Below are 27,021 nucleotides of genomic sequence, written 5' to 3'. Positions count from 1 at the left end.
ATTCTGGATACAGGCACCATTGACAAGTAACTGTGCTGACAAGATTGTGATGTTAACAGTTTCTACAAATCCATTTCCATTGGAGGGAAATAAACATAACAGATATGAATTTCCATGTTCCTGATTGAGACAATAAATATTCAAATACTTCTGAGTGAAATATTAGTCTGGTTCACCTGCGATTTTAAGGATCTGAGAGATTTGCATTAGACTGGTTTAATGTTGCCTGGTCTTCTGCCTGCAGAATGTTCTAAGTTCATAACATAGATCAAGATAAGGAAAGAAAGCTGAATTATTAGATAGCATTCAAGTTATGTGAGGAGTTGTATCATTTCTTTTTTTTTCCAATCTATAAAGTTGGCTGTTCAGAACACTCATGTAAGTTTATTGTCTGTTTTAGAAAGGGAGCTGTACCAACTGTGATGGAATTGAATTGACTTTTGGAGGTGGAGCAAGTCCTGCAACATAATATAGTAGGATTAAGCTGTGACCTATTGAGATTTTCTGTTGCCTGGCACTAGAGGGGTAACTCTAATTTAATGAGCTGACTTGGAAATTATCATAGTGTAGCGGTGTGCTACATGCAGCGCTAAAATTACGACACGGAGTCGGTAACTGCAGTCGAAGAAAAACTTTATTCGAAATACCCAGCCTTGCTTTTAAGCCTCCCTCAACCTGCCCCCCGTGGTGCAGAGGCTCCAAAGCTCTGTGCTCTCAAACCCCCGTAGGCTATCTCCCTTAGCCGGAACGCTGGCTAATTGTGAGCCGGTTCGGATGTGCCAGGAAATGGGTCGCCACAATAGAACCATAAGACCAAAAGACTCAAAGGCAGAATTAAAGCGTTTGGCTCATCTCTTCGGCTCTGCCGTTCCATCATAGATAGATGGCACTATTTCTCCACTGTAATACTGATACTTCTGTTTTTAGCTGCTTCCTCTTAAACTGTAGAGTGAATTCTATCATTTAATGATCCCTGTCTCCTAAGGCTTCCTTTACCTTCAGCTCCCTAATCAAATCTTGTTCACTGCACAACACTCCATCCAGAATTGCCTTTCCCCTAGTGGACTCAACCAGAAGCTGCTCTGAAAAGCCCTCTCGTAGGCATTCTACAAATTTATTTTCTTGGAATCCAGCAGCTACCTGATATTCCCAATCCACCTGCATATTGAAATCTCCTGTGACTATTTTCCCTCGCCTCCTTCCATCTTCTTCAATTCCTTACTCTGACCTTCCTCTTACCTCTTCTCCTGATCTGCCTGTCAATTCTCCCTGGTCCCCATCTTTCCCTTTCTCCATTGATCCATTCTCCTTTCTTCTCAGATTCCTTCTTCTCCAGCCCTTTTCCTTTTCCACTTATCACCTCGCAGCTTTTCACTTCATCCACCCACCCTGCTTCACATATCGCCATCTAAATTGTATCCCTTCCCCTCTCCCATTTTCTTATTCTGGCTTCTCCCCCCCCCCCCCCTTCTGATGTGGTCTAATGTTTTTCCCCATTTATCAATGCTGAGCTCCTCTAGCATTTTCTGTGTGTTGCTCTGGATTTCCAGCACCTGCAGAATCTCCTGTGTTTAGGGTGTAAGATGGATATCGGACCTGAAGCTGCCTTTTGCTACTCAGCTAGTTATGTTAGCTTATGTTAGTTATGTTAGCTAGTTATGTATTCCTTAGTGTGGAATTGGAATGAACTGAATGTTTGTTGATAAACATTTGTTTATCTGTTGATTTGAAGCCTAAGAGAGCTGAGGTCTGTAACAGAACCCTTTGTGTATCTGACTATGACTCTTATTCCCTGTGATTTAAATAAAGCAGCCGTGGGTTTTTATAAAATGCCTCCCACATTTTATGATATAAACGTATCATGATTACCAGCAGTATTTCTCATATTTTCATTCAAGATAGTCCCTCAAGCTGTCAGAGTAATTGCATCAATTCTATCCCACCCGTCCCATTCCCTTCCCTGTAATCATGCCTATCGACCCTCTCCTAATTTCCCTACTACCTACCCAAACTAGGAGACATTTGCCCCTTTGGGATGCGGAAGAAAATTGGAGTACCCGGAAGAAACCCATTCAGTCAGAGGGACAGTGTGCAAACTCCACATTGTTGGAGGTCTGGACTGGGCCTATGTGTAGCTGTAGCCAGGAGTCAGTGCCACTCGGTATTGTCACTGTGGAAAGTAAAACCTGCAGCCTACACATGACCCATTGACAGTCTTTCCCAATTGGCATCTTTACTGGGGATAGATATCGCAATACTGTCAAATATTGCAGTAGGGACACATTCTGTGCATTCATCATTTTAAAGGGGAGGTTGCTTGGGATTTCCTCACTGTGATGATGCTTTATCTGACAGAATTGAGTTAGATATGCTTGCTTGAGGGCCACATATGAAGAGATTCAGAGTCGCTCTATTTTATTGCTGTTAATGACATTTTTTATATCTGGGGATTGTAACCAAGTAATTATTATGTATCTTGCACAGAACTCTTTCAAATTATATAATGAATTTCAATCAGGAGGAGCAGACTTATGCTGAAAACGAAACACAGGAGGATGTTGGATCACCCAAAGAGAGCTCAAGTATTATCTCAAATAAAGGACAAAAGGTATCTACTATACCAAGCCATTGGAACTTGTATCAATCAAATCTTGAATTAACTGAGTTCAGAGTGCATCTGCTGAAACTAGGTCCAAAAATATTGTCCTGAGTAGCTGGAGATGTTTTCTGATTTACTTAGACCATTAGACCGTAAGATTTAGGAGTAGAAGTAGGCCATTCGGCCCCTCACGTCTGCTCTGCCATTCAATCATGGGCTGATCCATTTCATCCAGTCATCCTCACTCCACTGCTTTTGTCCCATACCCTTTGATGCCCTGACATTGCAATATCATTATATTTCAGAGAAAAATACTCAACCAAAGCAAGTTGACACTTGGAACTTAAAAAGGTCTTTTAAGGGACTTTTAGATTGGTATATGGAGCTTAGAAAAATACAGAGCCATGTGGTAGGGTAATTCTAGGCAGTTTCTGGAGTAGGTTACATGGTCTTCACAACATTGTGGGCCAAAGAGCCTGTGATGTGCTGTAGACGTCTCCGATTCTATGATAAAAGTTGTCACCATTAGGTCAGTAAAAGCACCATGAAGTCACTACTTCTCTTTCATGAAGTACGAGAAGCTACAGGCACGGTAATCTGGAGCAAAGAAGGTACCTCCGGGCAATCTCAGTGCTGGGTTCTTCCAGCGGTTTCCATTTTGCTCCTCTTAATATACAAGCAGACATATGGGCAGGGAACAAGACAAGCTAGAAATTCCTCAAATAGGAACATGAAATATGCTCTGTAGCATCTGTTAATCTCAGTACCGCTGAGGACAGAGTTCCACAGACAGCATTCGAGGGAAACTCTTGACTAGTTAATGTTTACATTAAGTTGCCACTCTACAGTGTCCGCTCAATGACGCCAATTCTACCTAATGTGGACCTGTTCATTTCCTCACTGATATCAATGCACAGCCCTAAAAGACCACCTTAACCACCAAATGGTAACACAGCAGGATTAGCTGCAACATGAACACAGGTGCCAAATGAGCCCAGCTATGTTGGAACTGGCAAAAGAGACAAGAGAGTTAATTGCAACAAGCAGATTGGCAGATCTGCAATTCCATCTGCACTAATTCCAATGGCACAGACTCGTGGCACATCTTATAGGAGACTTCATAGGACAGTAGTTAAGACACTTCCACTAGTGGGAGAAGCATGAACAAGGAAACAAAGTGGTGATCATTGAAAACTGATCCCACTTGTAAATCCTTGAACTACCAGTCTTTATCTGACAGAGGAATGTAAAAGTACGCTAAGTTAAGTTCCTGAGCAAATCTGCTGTATTTTCCAGGAGAGATCATCAAACCTGGTTGGTTCAGAGCTACTACCTGAAGACCAGACTGAAGATAGCAAGTGTCTTCTCAGGAGCTGTAACAAAGAGCAAAATGATGCCGTGATGGGTGTGGAGCAGGTAAGAAACAAATATATTTTAAACAGTACAGAAAGACTTAGACAGATTAGGAGACTGGGCAAAGAAATGGAGATGGAATATAGTTTAAGGAAATGTATTTGATGCACTTTGGTAGAAGGAATAAAGACCCAGACTGTTTATGACAGGGGAAAAAATTCAAAATTCAGAGGTGCAAATGGAGTCATCGTGCTGGATTCCCCTGAATATTAACTTGCAGGCTGAGTTGGTGGTAAGCAAGGCCAATGCATTCTTATCATTCATTTTGAGAGTTTTAGAATAGAAAGCAAAGGGATGTAATGCTGATGCTTTATAATGGGGTCATTTAATAGCAGAGGGCAGAATCAGAATCAGAACTAGGTTTAATATATCATAAAATTGTTCTTGTGGCAGCAGTGCATTGTAATACATAATAATAAAAAGAAACTAAATGTCAAGAACAAATACATATAGTGTAAAGAGGGATTTAAAAAAAAGAGAAAAGGGAGGTGGTGTTCATGGGTTTATTGTTCATGGCAGGTAGATGGAGCTGAGTTTATGGACAGATCAGCCATGATCTTAATGAATGGCGGGGCAGGCTCGATGGGCCGGATGGCCTACTCCTGCTCCTATTTCTTATGTCCTTATTACCCTTTCAGAAATCTTATGATGAAGGGGACAAAGCTGTTCCTGAAATGTGAAGGCAGTGTACAGTTTAAAAGCTAAACAGAAAATGGACAATTTGACCATTCAAGGGAGCTCATGTTGTTTCTTTGTCAACACTTTACAAAATTAGCCTTCTGCCAGTTTTGAACAGTCAATGCTCTGCATATCCACACTATCAAGAACCCTCAGGCTCTCACATATGTTTCAAACAAGTCCCTTTTCATTTCAGTGGATAGAAACCAGTCAGTCCAATCTTTCCTCATGAGACAATCTGCCTGTTTTGACTGTTATTCGATTAAACCTCATGATTACAACAATACTTGGGCCCAGGATAGATTTTCTGAGAGGTTGATATCAGTAACTTGAAGCTGCTCACCTTCTCCACCGCTGACCCCTGACTTCCCTTTCGTGAAATCTACAATCAAATCTTTGTTCTTGCTGATGTGGAATGTAATGCTGATGCAACTGAGACTCTGTGTCATGGAAATACTAACTGGGATCAACACCAGAGTGACTTTGAGCTTCGTTTTAAGAGTTTAACATGACATTATGGAGAGTCTGCAGCACTCCACTGCCACCAGAGCTCTGATTTTTGGTTATACAGAGCTGATATTTATATGGCAAGACAAACATTTTCATATAACTTTGTTTAGTGTTCCATAGTCAGTGCATTTAAAAGACATGTCAATTATCTCTCAGTTCAAGTCTAACACTTGTCTTTGTTTCCTGTTATCAGGACTCATAATTTACTCCCTCCTGGTCCAAGGGGCTTAATATCTTGTTAATTTGAATTCCTGGTACTGCACTTATCATCCAAGGTTATTCTTGACTTGTATCAGCAGTCTTAAGTCGAGCTACTCCGGAGTGGTCAAGTATCCCATCGTACATAAAAACACAAAATGCTGGCAGAACTCAGCAGGCCAGACAGCATCTATGGGAGGAGGTAGTGACGACGTCTCGGGCCGAAACTCTTCATCAGGAATGAACCACTTCACTACCTCCTCCCCTCCTCCCATAGATGCTGTCTGGCCAGCTGAGTTCTGCCAGCATTTTGTGTTTTTATTTATTTCTGGCATCTGCAGATTCACTCGTATCCCATCATACCCTAGTTTTAACCATTTCTAACACACTCTGCCAACAACAGTGGTGTTTTCAGCAATTTGATAGATGACATTTAGCAGTCATGAATGTAGAGAGAGTTGAGCAGTGAGCGAAGTATGGATCCTTGAGGTGCACCTATGTTGATGGTCAGGGAGGAGGAGATGTTAATACCAATCCACATTAACTGTGGTTTCCCGGAGAGGAAGTCAGGAATCCAGTTGCAGAGGGAGGTGCAGATGCTAGGTTTTGAAGCCTGTTGATTAGTACTGATCAGATGATGGTGTTGAACGGTGAGCTGTAATCATTGAATAACTGCCTGACATAGGTGCTGCTGTTGTCCAGGTGATCCAAGGCCAAATGGAAAGCCAGCGAGATTGCTTCCACTGTTGTGATGGTAGGCTGATTGCAGTGGTTTCAGTTACTTGTTCAGGCAGGAGTTAACTCTAGCCATGATGAACCTCTGAGAGCATTTCATTACAGCAAATGTGATTGCTGTCGGGTGATGGTCATTGAGGCACTTTATCCTGCTCTTCCTGGGAACCAGTATAAATAATGCTCCTTGTTGCTGTGGGGACTTGCATAGGTATAGTTCTGTTCTTCCTTTCAAGATGTGTATAAAAGGTGTTGAGCTCATTTTGGAGTGAAGCATCACAGCTGTTAGGTTTCATCGTATAGGAAAAAGTGGCGTGCAGACCCTGCCACAGTTATGGTTTGATTCTGCAGCAATCATCATGAGTGGGATTTATTGGCACACCAACACAATCTCAGTTTCACCTTAAGGTACATTGGCTTTCCATCAGAGGTTGTCATTTAAACAGTTATGTACCTTATAATGACTGCTACAAGTTTGATCTCTGCATCTTCTTCCATCTAACTTGTCCATAGGCGTTCCTCTTGATGATCATGTTGACTCATCACTATCCCACCTCTCCACCTTGTTTTCAGCTGCTCCTAATCCTCTTCATGAACAATGCTCCACAAATGACATTTCACATTGTTTCCCCAGCCTGACCCAGTTATTCTCCTCACTCATCCTTTCCTTGCCATTGATCAACTGGTCCTCAACCCCCACTCCTGTTGTCAATCCTCTTCCTCCCACACCCTCACATTCCCTCTGCAATGGTGGGTGTTCACAAAGGAACAGCTTCCTTCAAAATCTCTACTATTATCAACTTTTCCAAAACTGGTTTATTCAGTGATTACAAGACCACAATATTACAGTATTAGTGATACATAATATTTACTTTCCAATATTTAGGACAGTGGTTCCCAACCTTTTCTATGCCCCACACCCCTAGGAAAAGTTTGATTAATGTTCGCAACCCCTACAAAAGTAATATCACATTTGAAGATGAAGAAGTCTAATTTCTAATTTTTGAACCACAAATTGAACTACATACAATACTGCGGGTGAACAAATTGAACTTAAAAAAAAATAAGCTTTTAACACTGCATAAAATGCAAATATAAATTGAGCAATTAGATTCTAATTTATTCAGAAAAAATTGTGAACAGTAAATTGATGAAACTCCTCAACTCTGAGGTGTAACTCCCAGGTAACACTGATGAGAATCCTCAGCTCTGAGGTGTGACTCCCGGGTAACACTGATGAGAATCCTCAACTCTGAGGTGTAACTCCCAGGTAACACTGATGAGAATCCTCAACTCTGAGGTGTAACTCCCAGGTAACACTGATGAGAATCCTCAACTCTGAGGTGTAACTCCCAGGTAACACTGATGAGAATCCTCAGCTCTGAGGTGTAACTCCCAGGTAACACTGATGAGAATCCTCAACTCTGAGGTGTAACTCCCAGGTAACACTGATGTGACTCCTCAACTCTGAGGTGTGACTCCCAGGTAACACTGATGTGACTCCTCAACTCTGAGGTGTAACTCCCGGGTAACACTGATGAGACTCCTCAACTCTGAGGTGTAACTCCCGGGTAACACTGATGAGAATCCTCAACTCTGAGGTGTGACTCCCAGGTAACATTGATGAGAATCCTCAACTCTGAGGTGTGACTCCCAGGTAACACTGATGAGAATCCTCAACTCTGAGGTGTGACTCCCAGGTAACACTGATGAGACTCCTCAACTCTGAGGTGTGACTCCCAGGTAACACTGATGAGAATCCTCAACTCTGAGGTGTAACTCCCGGGTAACATTGATGAGACTCCTCAACTCTGAGGTGTAACTCCCAGGTAACACTGATGAGAATCCTCAACTCTGAGGTGTGAATCCCAGGTAACACTGATGTGACTCCTCAACTCTGAGGTGTGACTCCCGGGTAACACTGATGAGAATCCTCAACTCTGAGGTGTAACTCCCAGGTAACACTGATGTGACTCCTCAGCTCTGAGGTGTAACTCCCAGGTAACACTGATGAGAATCCTCAACTCTGAGGTGTAACTCCCAGGTAACACTGATGAGAATCCTCAACTCTGAGGTGTAACTCCCGGGTAACACTGATGAGACTCCTGAGCTCTGAGGTGTAACTCCCAGGTAACACTGATGAGAATCCTCAACTCTGAGGTGTAACTCCCAGGTAACACTGATGAGACTCCTCAGCTCTGAGGTGTAACTCCCAGGTAACACTGATGAGAATCCTCAACTCTGAGGTGTAACTCCCAGGTAACACTGATGAGAATCCTCAACTCTGAGGTGTAACTCCCAGGGAACACTGATGAGAATCCGCAACTCTGAGGTGTAACTCCCAGGTAACACTGATGAGAATCCGCAACTCTGAGGTGTAACTCCCAGGTAACACTGATGAGAATCCTCAACTCTGAGGTGTAACTCCCAGGTAACACTGATGAGACTCCTCAACTCTGAGGTGTAACTCCCAGGTAACACTGATGTGAATCCTCAACTCTGAGGTGTAACTCCCAGGTAACACTGATGAGACTCCTCAACTCTGAGGTGTAACTCCCGGGTAACACTGATGAGAATCCTCAACTCTGAGGTGTAACTCCCGGGTAACACTGATGAGAATCCTCAACTCTGAGGTGTGACTCCCAGGTAACACAGATGAGAATCCTCAACTCTGAGGTGTGACTCCCAGGTAACACTGATGAGAATCCTCAACTCTGAGGTGTAACTCCCAGGTAACACTGATGTGAATCCTCAACTCTGAGGTGTAACTCCCAGGTAACACTGATGAGAATCCTCAACTCTGAGGTGTAACTCCCGGGGAACATTGATGAGACTCTTCATCTCCGAGGTGTAACTCCCGGGTAACACTGATGAGAATCCTCAACTCTGAGGTGTAACTCCCAGGTAACACTGATGTGAATCCTCAACTCTGAGGTGTAACTCCCGGGTAACATTGATGAGACTCTTCATCTCCGAGGTGTAACTCCCGGGTAACACTGATGAGAATCCTCAACTCTGAGGTGTAACTCCCAGGTAACACTGATGTGAATCCTCAACTCTGAGGTGTAACTCCCAGGTAACACTGATGTGAATCCTCAACTCTGAGGTGTAACTCCCAGGTAACACTGATGAGAATCCTCAACTCTGAGGTGTAACTCCCGGGTAACACTGATGAGAATCCTCAACTCTGAGGTGTAACTCCCGGGTAACACTGATGAGACTCCTCAGCTCTGAGGTGTAACTCCCAGGTAACACTGATGAGAATCCTCAACTCTGAGGTGTAACTCCCAGGTAACACTGATGAAACTCCTCAGCTCTGAGGTGTAACTCCTGGGTAACACTGATGTGACTCCTCAACTCTGAGGTGTAACTCCCGGATAACACTGATGAGAATCCTCAACTCTGAGGTGTAACTCCCAGGTAACACTGATGAGAATCCTCAACTCTGAGGTGTAACTCCTGGGTAACACTGATGAGAATCCTCAACTCTGAGGTGTAACTCCCAGTTAACACTGATGAGAATCCTCAACTCTGAGGTGTAACTCCCAGGTAACACTGATGAGAATGCACAACTCTGAAGTGTATCTCCCAGGTAACACTGATGAGAATCCTCAACTCTGAGGTGTAACTCCCAGGTAACACTGATGAGAATCCTCAACTCTGAGGTGTAACTCCCAGGTAACACTGATGAGAATCCTCAACTCTGAGGTGTAACTCCCAGGTAACACTGATGAGAATCCTCAACTCTGAGGTGTAACTCCTGGGTAACACTGATGAGAATCCTCAACTCTGATGTGTGACTCCCAGGTAACACTGATGAGAATCCTCAACTCTGAGGTGTGACTCCCAGGTAACACTGATGTGACTCCTCAACTCTGAGGTGTAACTCCCGGGTAACACTGATGAGAATCCTCAACTCTGAGGTGTAACTCCCAGGTAACACTGATGAGAATCCTCAACTCTGAGGTGTAACTCCCAGGTAACACTGATGAGAATCCTCAACTCTGAGGTGTAACTCCCGGGTAACACTGATGAGAATCCTCAACTCTGATGTGTGACTCCCAGGTAACACTGATGAGAATCCTCAACTCTGAGGTGTGACTCCCAGGTAACACTGATGTGACTCCTCAACTCTGAGGTGTAACTCCTAGGTAACACTGATGAGAATCCTCAACTCTGAGGTGTAACTCCCAGGTAACATTGATGAGACTCTTCATCTCCGAGGTGTAACTCCCGGGTAACACTGATGAGAATCCTCAACTCTGAGGTGTAACTCCCAGGTAACACTGATGTGAATCCTCAACTCTGAGGTGTAACTCCCAGGTAACACTGATGAGGCTCCTCAACTCTGAGGTGTAACTCCCGGGTAACACTGATGAGAATCCTCAACTCTGAGGTGTGACTCCCAGGTAACACTGATGAGAATCCTCAACTCTGAGGTGTGACTCCCAGGTAACACTGATGAGAATCCTCAACTCTGAGGTGTGACTCCCAGGTAACACTGATGAGAATCCTCAACTCTGAGGTGTAACTCCCAGGTAACATTGATGAGAATCTTCATCTCCGAGGTGTAACTCCCAGGTAACACTGATGAGAATCCTCAACTCTGAGGTGTAACTCCCGGTTAACACTGATGAGAATCCTCAACTCTGAGGTGTAACTCCCAGTTAACCCTGATGAGAATCCTCAACACTGAGGTGTAACTCCCAGGTAACACTGATGAGAATGCTCAACTCTGAGGTGTAACTCCCAGGTAACACTGATGAGAATCCTCAACTCTGAGGTGTAACTCCCAGGTAACACTGATGAGAATCCTCAACTCTGAGGTGTAACTCCCAGGTAACACTGATGAGAATCCTCAACTCTGAGGTGTAACTCCCAGGTAACACTGATGAGAATCCTCAACTCTGAGGTGTGACTCCCAGGTAACACTGATGTGACTCCTCAACTCTGAGGTGTAACTCCCGGGTAACACTGATGAGACTCCTCAACTCTGAGGTGTAACTCCCGGGTAACACTGATGAGAATCCTCAACTCTGAGGTGTGACTCCCAGGTAACACTGATGAGAATCCTCAACTCTGAGGTGTAACTCCCAGGTAACACTGATGAGAATCCTCAACTCTGAGGTGTAACTCCCAGGTAACACTGATGAGAATCCTCAACTCTGAGGTGTAACTCCCAGGTAACACTGATGTGACTCCTCAACTCTGAGGTGTGACTCCCAGGTAACACTGATGAGACTCCTCAACTCTGAGGTGTGACTCCCAGGTAACACTGATGAGAATCCTCAACTCTGAGGTGTAACTCCCAGGGAACACTGATGAGAATCCGCAACTCTGAGGTGTAACTCCCAGGTAACACTGATGAGAATCCGCAACTCTGAGGTGTAACTCCCAGGTAACACTGATGAGACTCCTCAACTCTGAGGTGTGACTCCCAGGTAACACTGATGAGAATCCTCAACTCTGAGGTGTAACTCCCGGGTAACACTGATGAGAATCCTCAACTCTGAGGTGTAACTCCCAGGTAACACTGATGTGACTCCTCAGCTCTGAGGTGTAACTCCCAGGTAACACTGATGAGAATCCTCAACTCTGAGGTGTAACTCCCAGGTAACACTGATGAGAATCCTCAACTCTGAGGTGTAACTCCCGGGTAACACTGATGAGACTCCTGAGCTCTGAGGTGTAACTCCCAGGTAACACTGATGAGAATCCTCAACTCTGAGGTGTAACTCCCAGGTAACACTGATGAGACTCCTCAGCTCTGAGGTGTAACTCCCAGGTAACACTGATGAGAATCCTCAACTCTGAGGTGTAACTCCCAGGTAACACTGATGAGAATCCTCAACTCTGAGGTGTAACTCCCAGGTAACACTGATGAGAATCCGCAACTCTGAGTTGTAACTCCCAGGTAACACTGATGAGAATCCGCAACTCTGAGGTGTAACTCCCAGGTAACACTGATGAGAATCCTCAACTCTGAGGTGTAACTCCCAGGTAACACTGATGAGAATCCTCAACTCTGAGGTGTGACTCCCAGGTAACACTGATGTGACTCCTCAACTCTGAGGTGTAACTCCCGGGTAACACTGATGAGAATCCGCAACTCTGAGGTGTAACTCCCAGGTAACACTGATGAGAATCCTCAACTCTGAGGTGTAACTCCCAGGTAACACTGATGAGAATCCTCAACTCTGAGGTGTAACTCCCAGGTAACACTGATGAGACTCCTCAACTCTGAGGTGTAACTCCCAGGTAACACTGATGTGAATCCTCAACTCTGAGGTGTAACTCCCAGGTAACACTGATGAGACTCCTCAACTCTGAGGTGTAACTCCCGGGTAACACTGATGAGAATCCTCAACTCTGAGGTGTAACTCCCGGGTAACACTGATGAGAATCCTCAACTCTGAGGTGTGACTCCCAGGTAACACAGATGAGAATCCTCAACTCTGAGGTGTGACTCCCAGGTAACACTGATGAGAATCCTCAACTCTGAGGTGTAACTCCCGGGTAACACTGATGAGAATCCTCAACTCTGAGGTGTGACTCCCAGGTAACACAGATGAGAATCCTCAACTCTGAGGTGTGACTCCCAGGTAACACTGATGAGAATCCTCAACTCTGAGGTGTAACTCCCAGGTAACACTGATGAGAATCCTCAACTCTGAGGTGTAACTCCCAGGTAACACTGATGTGAATCCTCAACTCTGAGGTGTAACTCCCGGGTAACATTGATGAGACTCTTCATCTCCGAGGTGTAACTCCCGGGTAACACTGATGAGAATCCTCAACTCTGAGGTGTAACTCCCAGGTAACACTGATGTGAATCCTCAACTCTGAGGTGTAACTCCCAGGTAACACTGATGAGAATCCTCAACTCTGAGGTGTAACTCCCGGGTAACACTGATGAGAATCCTCAACTCTGAGGTGTAACTCCCGGGTAACACTGATGAGACTCCTCAGCTCTGAGGTGTAACTCCCAGGTAACACTGATGAGAATCCTCAACTCTGAGGTGTAACTCCCAGGTAACACTGATGAAACTCCTCAACTCTGAGGTGTAACTCCTGGGTAACACTGATGTGACTCCTCAACTCTGAGGTGTAACTCCCGGATAACACTGATGAGAATCCTCAACTCTGAGGTGTAACTCCCAGGTAACACTGATGAGAATCCTCAACTCTGAGGTGTAACTCCCGGGTAACACTGATGAGAATCCTCAACTCTGAGGTGTAACTCCCAGTTAACACTGATGAGAATCCTCAACTCTGAGGTGTAACTCCCAGGTAACACTGATGAGAATGCACAACTCTGAAGTGTATCTCCCAGGTAACACTGATGAGAATCCTCAACTCTGAGGTGTAACTCCCAGGTAACACTGATGAGAATCCTCAACTCTGAGGTGTAACTCCCAGGTAACACTGATGAGAATCCTCAACTCTGAGGTGTAACTCCCAGGTAACACTGATGAGAATCCTCAACTCTGAGGTGTAACTCCCGGGTAACACTGATGAGAATCCTCAACTCTGATGTGTGACTCCCAGGTAACACTGATGAGAATCCTCAACTCTGAGGTGTGACTCCCAGGTAACACTGATGTGACTCCTCAACTCTGAGGTGTAACTCCCGGGTAACACTGATGAGAATCCTCAACTCTGAGGTGTAACTCCCAGGTAACACTGATGAGAATCCTCAACTCTGAGGTGTAACTCCCAGGTAACACTGATGAGAATCCTCAACTCTGAGGTGTAACTCCCGGGTAACACTGATGAGAATCCTCAACTCTGATGTGTGACTCCCAGGTAACACTGATGAGAATCCTCAACTCTGAGGTGTGACTCCCAGGTAACACTGATGTGACTCCTCAACTCTGAGGTGTAACTCCTAGGTAACACTGATGAGAATCCTCAACTCTGAGGTGTAACTCCCGGTTAACACTGATGAGAATCCTCAACTCTGAGGTGTAACTCCCAGTTAACACTGATGAGAATCCTCAACTCTGAGGTGTAACTCCCAGGTAACACTGATGAGAATGCTCAACTCTGAAGTGTATCTCCCAGGTAACACTGATGAGAATCCTCAACTCTGAGGTGTAACTCCCAGGTAACACTGATGAGAATCCTCAACTCTGAGGTGTAACTCCCAGGTAACACTGATGAGAATCCTCAACTCTGAGGTGTAACTCCCAGGTAACACTGATGAGAATCCTCAACTCTGAGGTGTAACTCCCGGGTAACACTGATGAGAATCCTCAACTCTGATGTGTGACTCAAAGGTAACACTGATGAGAATCCTCAACTCTGAGGTGTGACTCCCAGGTAACACTGATGTGACTCCTCAACTCTGAGGTGTAACTCCCGGGTAACACTGATGAGAATCCTCAACTCTGAGGTGTAACTCCCAGGTAACACTGATGAGAATCCTCAACTCTGAGGTGTAACTCCCAGGTAACACTGATGAGAATCCTCAACTCTGAGGTGTAACTCCCGGGTAACACTGATGAGAATCCTCAACTCTGATGTGTGACTCCCAGGTAACACTGATGAGAATCCTCAACTCTGAGGTGTGACTCCCAGGTAACACTGATGAGAATCCTCAACTCTGAGGTGTAACTCCCAGGTAACATTGATGAGAATCTTCATCTCCGAGGTGTAACTCCCAGGTAACACTGATGAGAATCCTCAACTCTGAGGTGTAACTCCCGGTTAACACTGATGAGAATCCTCAACTCTGAGGTGTAACTCCCAGGTAACACTGATGAGAATCCTCAACTCTGAGGTGTAACTCCCGGGTAACACTGATGAGTATCCTCAACTCTGAGGTGTAACTCCCGGGTAACACTGATGAGACTCCTCAGCTCTGAGGTGTAACTCCCAGGTAACACTGATGAGAATCCTCAACTCTGAGGTGTAACTCCCAGGTAACACTGATGAAACTCCTCAACTCTGAGGTGTAACTCCTGGGTAACACTGATGTGACTCCTCAACTCTGAGGTGTAACTCCCGGATAACACTGATGAGAATCCTCAACTCTGAGGTGTAACTCCCAGGTAACACTGATGAGAATCCTCAACTCTGAGGTGTAACTCCCGGGTAACACTGATGAGAATCCTCAACTCTGAGGTGTAACTCCCAGTTAACACTGATGAGAATCCTCAACTCTGAGGTGTAACTCCCAGGTAACACTGATGAGAATGCACAACTCTGAAGTGTATCTCCCAGGTAACACTGATGAGAATCCTCAACTCTGAGGTGTAACTCCCAGGTAACACTGATGTGACTCCTCAACTCTGAGGTGTAACTCCCGGGTAACACTGATGTGACTCCTCAACACTGAGGTGTAACTCCCGGGTAACACTGATGAGAATCCTCAACTCTGAGGTGTAACTCCCGGGTAACACTGATGTGACTCCTCAACTCTGAGGTGTAACTCCCGGGTAACACTGATGAGAATCCTCAACTCTGAGGTGTAACTCCCGGGTAACACTGATGTGACTCCTCAACTCTGAGGTGTAACTCCCAGGTAACACTGATGAGAATTCCCAACTCTGAGGTGTAACTCCCAGGTAACACTGATGAGAATCCTCAACTCTGAGGTGTGACTCCCAGGTAACACTGATGAGAATCCTCAACTCTGAGGTGTAACTACCAGGTAACACTGATGAGAATCCTCAACTCTGAGGTGTAACTCCCGGGTAACACTGATGAGAATCCTCAACTCTGAGGTGTGACTCCCAGGTAACACTGATGAGAATCCTCAACTCTGAGGTGTGACTCCCAGGTAACACTGATGTGACTCTTCAACTCTGAGGTGTAACTCCCAGGTAACACTGATGTGACTCCTCAACTCTGAGGTGTAACTCCCAGGTAACACTGATGAGAATCCTCCACTCCGAGGTGTAACTCCCGGGTAACACTGATGTGACTCCTCAACTCTGAGGTGTAACTCCCGGGTAACACTGATGAGAATCCTCAACTCTGAGGTGTAACTCCCAGGTAACACTGATGAGAATCCTCAACTCTGAGGTGTAACTCCCGGGTAACACTGATGAGAATCCTCAACTCTGAGGTGTAACTCCCAGGTAACACTGATGAGACTCCTCAACTCTGAGGTGTAACTCCCAGGTAACACTGATGAGAATCCTCAACTCTGAGGTGTAACTCCCAGGTAACACTGATGAGAATCCTCAACTCTGAGGTGTGACTCCCAGGTAACACTGATGTGACTCCTCAACTCTGAGGTGTAACTCCCGGGTAACACTAATGTGACTCCTCAACTCTGAGGTGTAACTCCCGGGTAACACTGATGAGAATCCTCAACTCTGAGGTGTAACTCCCGGGTAACACTGATGAGAATCCTCAACTCTGATGTGTGACTCCCAGGTAACACTGATGAGAATCCTCAACTCTGAGGTGTGACTCCCAGGTAACACTGATGAGAATCCTCAACTCTGAGGTGTAACTCCCAGGTAACATTGATGAGAATCTTCATCTCCGAGGTGTAACTCCCAGGTAACACTGATGAGAATCCTCAACTCTGAGGTGTAACTCCCGGTTAACACTGATGAGAATCCTCAACTCTGAGGTGTAACTCCCAGGTAACACTGATGAGAATCCTCAACTCTGAGGTGTAACTCCCGGGTAACACTGATGAGAATCCTCAACTCTGAGGTGTAACTCCCGGGTAACACTGATGAGACTCCTCAGCTCTGAGGTGTAACTCCCAGGTAACACTGATGAGAATCCTCAACTCTGTGGTGTAACTCCCAGGTAACACTGATGAAACTCCTCAACTCTGAGGTGTAACTCCTGGGTAACACTGATGTGACTCCTCAACTCTGAGGTGTAACTCCCGGATAACACTGATGAGAATCCTCAACTCTGAGGTGTAACTCCCAGGTAACACTGATGAGAATCCTCAACTCTGAGGTGTAACTCCCGGGTAACACTGATGAGAATCCTCAACTCTGAGGTGTAACTCCCAGTTAACACTGATGAGAATCCTCAACTCTGAGGTGTAACTCCCAGGTAACACTGATGAGAATGCACAACTCTGAAGTGTATCTCCCAGGTAACACTGATGAGAATCCTCAACTCTGAGGTGTAACTCCCAGGTAACACTGATGTGACTCCTCAACTCTGAGGTGTAACTCCCGGGTAACACTGATGTGACTCCTCAACACTGAGGTGTAACTCCCGGGTAACACTGATGAGAATCCTCAACTCTGAGGTGTAACTCCCGGGTAACACTGATGTGACTCCTCAACTCTGAGGTGTAACTCCCGGGTAACACTGATGAGAATCCTCAACTCTGAGGTGTAACTCCCGGGTAACACTGATGTGACTCCTCAACTCTGAGGTGTAACTCCCTGGTAACACTGATGAGAATTCCCAACTCTGAGGTGTAACTCCCAGGTAACACTGATGAGAATCCTCAACTCTGAGGTGTGACTCCCAGGTAACACTGATGAGAATCCTCAACTCTGAGGTGTAACTACCAGGTAACACTGATGAGAATCCTCAACTCTGAGGTGTAACTCCCGGGTAACACTGATGAGAATCCTCAACTCTGAGGTGTGACTCCCAGGTAACACTGATGAGAATCCTCAACTCTGAGGTGTGACTCCCAGGTAACACTGATGTGACTCCTCAACTCTGAGGTGTAACTCCCAGGTAACACTGATGTGACTCCTCAACTCTGAGGTGTAACTCCCAGGTAACACTGATGAGAATCCTCCACTCCGAGGTGTAACTCCCGGGTAACACTGATGTGACTCCTCAACTCTGAGGTGTAACTCCCGGGTAACACTGATGAGAATCCTCAACTCCGAGGTGTAACTCCCAGGTAACACTGATGAGAATCCTCAACTCTGAGGTGTAACTCCCGGGTAACACTGATGAGAATCCTCAACTCTGAGGTGTAACTCCCAGGTAACACTGATGAGACTCCTCAACTCTGAGGTGTATCTCCCAGGTAACACTGATGAGAATCCTCAACTCTGAGGTGTAACTCCCAGGTAACACTGATGAGAATCCTCAACTCTGAGGTGTGACTCCCAGGTAACACTGATGTGACTCCTCAACTCTGAGGTGTAACTCCCGGGTAACACTAATGTGACTCCTCAACTCTGAGGTGTAACTCCCGGGTAACACTGATGAGAATCCTCAACTCTGAGGTGTAACTCCCGGGTAACACTGATGTGACTCCTCAACTCTGAGGTGTAACTCCCGGGTAACACTGATGAGAATCCTCAACTCTGAGGTGTAACTCCCGGGTAACACTGATGTGACTCCTCAACTCTGAGGTGTAACTCCCAGGTAACACTGATGAGAATTCTGAACTCTGAGGTGTAACTCCCAGGTAACACTGATGAGAATCCTCAACTCTGAGGTGTAACTCCCGGGTAACACTGATGAGAATCCTCAACTCTGAGGTGTGACTCCCAGGTAACACTGATGAGAATCCTCAACTCTGAGGTGTAACTCCCAGGTAACACTGATGAGACTCCTCAACTCTGAGGTGTAACTCCCGGGTAACACTGATGAGACTCCTCAGCTCTGAGGTGTAACTCCCGGGTAACACTGATGAGAATCCTCAACTCTGAGGTGTGACTCCCAGGTAACACTGATGAGAATCCTCAACTCTGAGGTGTGACTCCCAGGTAACACTGATGAGAATCCTCAACTCTGAGGTGTAACTCCCGGGTAACACTGATGAGAATCCTCAACTCTGAGGTGTGACTCCCAGGTAACACTGATGAGAATCCTCAACTCTGAGGTGTGACTCCCAGGTAACACTGATGTGACTCCTCAACTCTGAGGTGTAACTCCCAGGTAACACTGATGTGACTCCTCAACTCTGAGGTGTAACTCCCAGGTAACACTGATGAGAATCCTCCACTCCGAGGTGTAACTCCTGGGTAACAGAGATGTGACTCCTCAACTCTGAGGTGTAACTCCCGGGTAACACTGATGAGAATCCTCAACTCTGAGGTGTAACTCCCAGGTAACACTGATGAGAATCCTCAACTCTGAGGTGTAACTCCCAGGTAACACTGATGAGAATGCTCAACTCTGAAGTGTAACTCCCAGGTAACACTGATGAGAATCCTCAACTCTGAGGTGTAACTCCCAGGTAACACTGATGAGAATCCTCAACTCTGAGGTGTAACTCCCAGGTAACACTGATGAGAATGCTCAACTCTGAGGTGTAACTCCCAGGTAACACTGATGAGAATCCTCAACTCTGAGGCGTAACTCCCGGGTAACACTGATGAGAATCCTCAACTCTGATGTGTGACTCCCAGGTAACACTGATGAGAATGCTCAACTCTGAGGTGTGACTCCCAGGTAACACTGATGTGACTCCTCAACTCTGAGGTGTAACTCCCAGGTAACACTGATGAGAATCCTCAACTCTGAGGTGTAACTCCCAGGTAACACTGATGAGAATCCTCAGCTCTGAGGTGTAACTCCCAGGTAACACTGATGTGAATCGTCAACTCTGAGGTGTAACTCCCAGGTAACACTGATGAGACTCCTCAACTCTGAGGTGTAACTCCCGGGTAACACTGATGAGAATGCTCAACTCTGAGGTGTAACTCCCAGGTAACACTGATGAGACTCCTCAACTCTGAGGTGTAACTCCCGGGTAACACTGATGAGACTCCTCAACTCTGAGCTGTAACTCCCGGGTAACACTGATGAGAATCCTCAACTCTGAGGTGTAACTCCCCGGTAACACTGATGAGAATCCTCAACTCTGAGGTGTGACTCCCAGGTAACACTGATGAGAATCCTCAACTCTGAGGTGTAACTCCCAGGTAACACTGATGAGAATGCTCAACTCTGAAGTGTAACTCCCAGGTAACACTGATGAGAATCCTCAACTCTGAGGTGTAACTCCCAGGTAACACTGATGAGAATCCTCAACTCTGAGGTGTAACTCCCAGGTAACACTGATGAGAATGCTCAACTCTGAGGTGTAACTCCCAGGTAACACTGATGAGAATCCTCAACTCTGAGGCGTAACTCCCGGGTAACACTGATGAGAATCCTCAACTCTGATGTGTGACTCCCAGGTAACACTGATGAGAATGCTCAACTCTGAGGTGTGACTCCCAGGTAACACTGATGTGACTCCTCAACTCTGAGGTGTAACTCCCAGGTAACACTGATGAGAATCCTCAACTCTGAGGTGTAACTCCCAGGTAACACTGATGAGAATCCTCAGCTCTGAGGTGTAACTCCCAGGTAACACTGATGTGAATCGTCAACTCTGAGGTGTAACTCCCAGGTAACACTGATGAGACTCCTCAACTCTGAGGTGTAACTCCCGGGTAACACTGATGAGAATGCTCAACTCTGAGGTGTAACTCCCAGGTAACACTGATGAGACTCCTCAACTCTGAGGTGTAACTCCCGGGTAACACTGATGAGACTCCTCAACTCTGAGGTGTAACTCCCGGGTAACACTGATGAGAATCCTCAACTCTGAGGTGTAACTCCCCGGTAACACTGATGAGAATCCTCAACTCTGAGGTGTGACTCCCAGGTAACACTGATGAGAATCCTCAACTCTGAGGTGTGACTCCCAGGTAACACTGATGAGAATCCTCAACTCTGAGGTGTGACTCCCAGGTAACACTGATGAGAATCCTCAACTCTGAGGTGTAACTCCCAGGTAACACTGATGTGACTCCTCAACTCTGAGGTGTAACTCCCAGGTAACACTGATGAGAATCCTCAACTCTGAGGTGTAACTCCCGGTTAACACTGATGAGAATCCTCAACTCTGAGGTGTAACTCCCTGGTAACACTGATGAGAATCCTCAACTCTGAGGTGTGACTCCCAGGTAACACTGATGTGACTCCTCAACTCTGAGGTGTAACTCCCGGGTAACACTGATGTGACTCCTCAACTCTGAGGTGTAACTCCCGGGTAACACTGATGTGACTCCTCAACTCTGAGGTGTAACTCCCGGGTAACACTGATGAGACTCCTCAACTCTGAGGTGTAACTCCCGGGTAACACTGATGTGACTCCTCAACTCTGAGGTGTAACTCCCGGGTAACACTGATGAGAATCCTCAACTCTGAGGTGTAACTCCCGCGTAACACTGATGTGACTCCTCAACTCTGAGGTGTAACTCCCAGGTAACACTGATGAGAATTCTGAACTCTGAGGTGTAACTCCCAGGTAACACTGATGAGAATCCTCAACTCTGAGGTGTAACTCCCGGGTAACACTGATGAGAATCCTCAACTCTGAGGTGTGACTCACAGGTAACACTGATGAGAATCCTCAACTCTGAGGTGTAACTCCCAGGTAACACTGATGAGACTCCTCAACTCTGAGGTGTAACTCCCGGGTAACACTGATGAGAATCCTCAACTCTGAGGTGTGACTCCCAGGTAACACTGATGAGAATCCTCAACTCTGAGGTGTGACTCCCAGGTAACACTGATGAGAATCCTCAACTCTGAGGTGTAACTCCCGGGTAACACTGATGAGAATCCTCAACTCTGAGGTGTGACTCCCAGGTAACACTGATGAGAATCCTCAACTCTGAGGTGTGACTCCCAGGTAACACTGATGTGACTCCTCAACTCTGAGGTGTAACTCCCAGGTAACACTGATGTGACTCCTCAACTCTGAGGTGTAACTCCCAGGTAACACTGATGAGAATCCTCCACTCCGAGGTGTAACTCCTGGGTAACTCTGATGTGACTCCTCAACTCTGAGGTGTAACTCCCGGGTAACACTGATGAGAATCCTCAACTCTGAGGTGTAACTCCCAGGTAACACTGATGAGAATCCTCAACTCTGAGGTGTAACTCCCGGGTAACACTGATGAGAATCCTCAACTCTGAGGTGTAACTCCCAGGTAACACTGATGAGAATGCTCAACTCTGAAGTGTAACTCCCAGGTAACACTGATGAGAATCCTCAACTCTGAGGTGTAACTCCCAGGTAACACTGATGAGAATCCTCAACTCTGAGGTGTAACTCCCAGGTAACACTGATGAGAATCCTCAACTCTGAGGTGTAACTCCCGGGTAACACTGATGAGAATCCTCAACTCTGATGTGTGACTCCCAGGTAACACTGATGAGAATGCTCAACTCTGAGGTGTGACTCCCAGGTAACACTGATGAGAATCCTCAACTCTGAGGTGTAACTCCCAGGTAACATTGATGAGAATCTTCATCTCCGAGGTGTAACTCCCAGGTAACACTGATGAGAATCCTCAACTCTGAGGTGTAACTCCCGGTTAACACTGATGAGAATCCTCAACTCTGAGGTGTAACTCCCTGGTAACACTGATGAGAATCCTCAACTCTGAGGTGTGACTCCCAGGTAACACTGATGTGACTCCTCAACTCTGAGGTGTAACTCCCGGGTAACACTGATGTGACTCCTCAACTCTGAGGTGTAACTCCCGGATAACACTGATGAGAATCCTCAACTCTGAGGTGTAACTCCCAGGTAACACTGATGAGAATCCTCAACTCTGAGGTGTAACTCCCGGGTAACACTGATGAGAATCCTCAACTCTGAGGTGTAACTCCCGGGTAACACTGATGAGAATCCTCAACTCTGAGGTGTGACTCCCAGGTAACACTGATGAGAATCCTCAACTCTGAGGTGTGACTCCCAGGTAACACTAATGTGACTCCTCAACTCTGAGGTGTAACTCCCGGGTAACACTGATGTGACTCCTCAACTCTGAGGTGTAACTCCCGGGTATCACTGATGAGAATCCTCAACTCTGAGGTGTAACTCCCGCGTAACACTGATGTGACTCCTCAACTCTGAGGTGTAACTCCCGGGTAACACTGATGAGAATCCTCAACTCTGAGGTGTAACTCCCGGGTAACACTGATGTGACTCCTCAACTCTGAGGTGTAACTCCCAGGTAACACTGATGAGAATTCTCAACTCTGAGGTGTAACTCCCAGGTAACACTGATGAGAATCCTCAACTCTGAGGTGTAACTCCCGGGTAACACTGATGAGAATCCTCAACTCTGAGGTGTGACTCCCAGGTAACACTGATGAGAATCCTCAACTCTGAGGTGTAACTCCCAGGTAACACTGATGAGAATCCTCAACTCTGAGGTGTAACTCCCGGGTAACACTGATGAGACTCCTCAGCTCTGAGGTGTAACTCCCGGGTAACACTGATGAGAATCCTCAACTCTGAGGTGTGACTCCCAGGTAACACTGATGAGAATCCTCAACTCTGACTCGGGCAGCGGGAGACTGGAGTGAGTTTACGTCTCTCTCGACCTGGGCAGCGGGAGACCGGAGTGAATTTACATCTCTCTCGACTTGGGCAGCAGGAGACTGGAGTGTGTTTGGGACAATCGTTACTACCACTGCTCAAGGCACACTGGCAGCTGGCTGAGTGATGACTCGTGACTCGTCACTCAAGGACACAAGCCACTCTTTGTCGCACCTCCTGAAATTCCATCTTGCACCCCAGGTTGGGAAGCCCTGATTTATGATAAACTCAAGTCCCCACGATGGCTGCCTTGAGGCTGTGTGTAAAGCTGACGGTAGCTTTTCTTACTTCCTCTCTCACCTAAACAGTGTGCTGTGGTGTGTAATTCAAGTGTGCAACAGTTTCTCGGCCACTGAACTCAACTAATCATAGTCACTCAAATACTGATTGTTTCCAATTATAGTAATAGCAAGCATAACTCTTAGCACCTAAGTTATAAATGACATTCACTTCTTCACTATCACTGTGAGTTGTCTTATGTTCACGAGTGAAGGCTACCATAGGGGGCATCAGGTTCTAAACCTAAGTGCTTAGCTGGCAGAGCTGACATTTATATTTTATCCAGGTTGTCTCCCTGGTGAGTGCAGTGATACATCATTGGGATTGCTGCCTTTTGAATTAGGCTTTCAATACCCTCACAGGTAGAAAATATTTATCTCCAAAACCACAACAAGCTGTTTGATCATTTAGCCTTTGTCCAAAACTTATGGCCATGTTTTTGTCCAGTTGAAAGGCCTGTTAGAGCTTAAAAACACTGCTGGAAAATACAGAAATAAAAGGATCAATGATATTTATTTCCACATACCCATCTGCCACCATTCCAAGTCTACAACAGAGAGATTTTTATTCATTCACTTCAAGCTATTTCGATAGGATTGGAATTTACCAGTGCATCATCGGATGTATGTTTCCTACACCCACAAATTCAGTTTCATCGAGTTAAATCACAGTGATTGAGAATTTCAGTGATTTTGCTTCAGTGCACCTCCTTAACAGGTTTGAGATGATAGAGAGATAAGATAAATGCAGGCAGGCTTATTCCACTGAGGCTGTGTGGGACTTCAATTGCAGGTCATGGGTTAAGGTTGAAAAGTGAAATGTTTGAGTGGATCACGAGAGGAAATTTCTACACTCAGAGGTTTGTGAGAGCGTGGAATGAACTGGTGCATTTCAGCTTGATTTCTATGTTTGAGAGAACTTTGGATTATTACATGGATGGGAGGGGTATTGTCCGGGTCCAGGTAGATGGGATGAGGCAATTTAAATGGTTAGGCACAGACTAGATGGGTGTCAGGGCACTGGAGCAGGCATCCAATCGCAGACCCAGTACTGTGCACACAGTGATATGAATTGAGTAACAAATCCAGAGGTGGCAAAGTCCAGGCAGAGATCAAAACATCCAGAATCGGGAAACAGACAGAGTTGATATTCAGAGGGACAGAGTACAGATCCAGATGCTGGAAAGGCTCAGGGAAATTCACTGGCACAATCTGGCAACAAACAGATGAAAGCACAGGACTGAAATACACTGAGCAGTAAACAGGGGGCAGATGATAGGTGGAGCACAATGAGACACAGGTGGCAGTAATACAGGAAATAATGAGAAACAGATGAGAGACGGAGTAGAGCAGGAGTGGGGACAGGAGCACTTGACAATACAAAACCACAGACTGACGACTGGGGGAAGCACGCAAAAAGTCAGAGTTCAACTGGAGATACTGACATTAGGTCAAGGAGCCTATTTCTGGGCTGTACTTTTCTATAACTGTAAAAATGTTAAGTGATTTTGTTTTGGTTTGGATTTCATTCCATGTCCCAATTTACATCGACTGTTGGCACCGTTAACTGGTTGAGTGGTAGGCACACTGTATTGATGCTGGGGACCAAGTTTTCAGGTTGTGGTCCGTGATGGAGCAGAAAACACAATTCTGTTCACTGCACCAGACTTTGAACAGAGGTTGTATCTCAGTCCAGAGAAACCGAAAATTAGTTGTAACATTAGAATATCAATAGTGCAGGACACACAGCATGTAACATTTGGAGGTGGGGACATACTCAACCCATTAGGGTTGAGTAAGGGCTAGATGGAAGTTTACCACCATGGTGAGTTGCATAATTGAAAATGCATACTCAAAAACTAAGTTTGTTGATTTGCATTGGTAAAAACCACCAAAATTATTTCAAGCAAATGATTTCAACAAATGCATCTGAATCCTTTCAAATACACAAAAGCACCAGTCATAGTTTACTGCATCAGTATTTCTGCTTCCTCAGGAAGCTAAATAAATTCTGCATGTCTCCTTTGTCTCTCACCAAAGTTCAAAGTAAAATTATTGTCTAAGTACATATATGTCACCATGTAGAACCCTGAGATTAATTTCTTGTGGGTAATGCAGTTTTTTCAGATGCACTGCAGAAAACATGCTAATCTGGCTAATAAGGCATGGTGCAGCAACTGCTCAGCTCATGAACACAAGCAGCTGTTAACGTAGCTGAGCACAATAGAGAAATCAGAGAAACCAGCCTCCCCCTACGGACTCTGTCAGTGCCTCAGTAAAGCAAAATCAAAGACCCCAGCCAACCGGACATTCTCTCTTCTTACCTCCCTACTCACCTGCCCTGTAGGAATAATCAGTTTGGGCTTCTTCACGTATAGGTTTTGCAGCACTCCGTTGGTGGCAAGTGCTAATGTGTTTAAATACAGATGAGAATAAAATACTGTAGCCATGGTAGTAGCGTGACGATTAATGCAATGATTTTACAGCCCAGGGTCTTCTGGGCTTCAGAGTTCAATTCCAGCTCGGTTCTATAAGTAGTCATAGCAAGGGGAGTTGAGTATAGGGGCAAAGAGGTCCTTCTGCAGTTGTACAGGGCCCTGGTGAGACCACACCTGGAGTATTGTGTGCAGTTTTGGTCTCCAAATTTGAGGAAGGACATTCTTGATATTGAGGGAGTGCAGCGTAGGTTCACGAGGTTAATTCCCAGGATGGCGGGACCATCAAATGTTAAAAGATTGGAGTGACTGGGCTTGTATACACTGGAATTTAGAAGGATGAGAGGGGATCTGATTGAAACATATAAGATTATTTAGGGATTGGACTCGCTAGAGGCAGGAAACATGTTCCCAATGTTGGGGGAGTCCAGAACCAGAGGCTACAATTTAAGACAGGGGTTCCCAACCTGAGGTGCCCGCACCCCCAGGGGGTGCGAGATGGAATTTCAGGGGGTGCAACAAAGAGTGGCTTGTGTCCTTGAGTGACGAGTCACGAGTCATCACTCAGCCAGCTGCCAGTGTGCCTTGAGAAGTGGTAGTAACGATCGTCCCAAGCACACTCCAGTCTCCCGCTGCCCAGGTCGAGAGAGACGTAAACTCACTCCAGACTCCCGCTGCCCAGGTCGAGAGAGATGTATACTCACTCCAGTCTCCCACTGCCCGAGTCGAGAGAGATGTATGCTCACTCCAGTCTCCCGCTGCCCGAGTCGAGAGACACGTAAACTCACTCCAGTCTCCCGCTGCCCGAGTCAGCGTTGAGGATTCTCATTAGTGTTACCTGGGAGTTACACCTCAGAGTCGAGGAGTCTCATCATTGTTAGCTAGAAG

The 27,021-nt window shown here is 45.9% G+C and overlaps 1 protein-coding gene across 4 annotated transcripts in view; it reads left to right on the top strand.

The window, feature by feature from the left end:
* hydin (HYDIN axonemal central pair apparatus protein) overlaps positions 1-27,021 on the top strand; it is a 1,146,554-nt gene that overhangs the window by 589,987 nt on the left and 529,546 nt on the right. For all 4 annotated transcript variants that reach the window (XM_059992477.1, XM_059992476.1, XM_059992474.1 and 1 more), the window contains 2 exons: positions 2,485-2,608; positions 3,896-4,015. In XM_059992477.1, coding sequence (XP_059848460.1) covers positions 2,485-2,608; positions 3,896-4,015 — 244 coding nt within the window. The remainder of the gene's footprint in view (positions 1-2,484; positions 2,609-3,895; positions 4,016-27,021) is intronic.

The sequence above is a fragment of the Hypanus sabinus genome, chromosome 17, assembly GCF_030144855.1.
Source record: "Hypanus sabinus isolate sHypSab1 chromosome 17, sHypSab1.hap1, whole genome shotgun sequence".
NCBI classification, from domain to species: domain Eukaryota; kingdom Metazoa; phylum Chordata; class Chondrichthyes; order Myliobatiformes; family Dasyatidae; genus Hypanus; species Hypanus sabinus.
The sequence above is the reverse complement of the archived record's forward strand: the minus strand, read 5'-3'. Positions and strand labels throughout refer to the sequence as shown.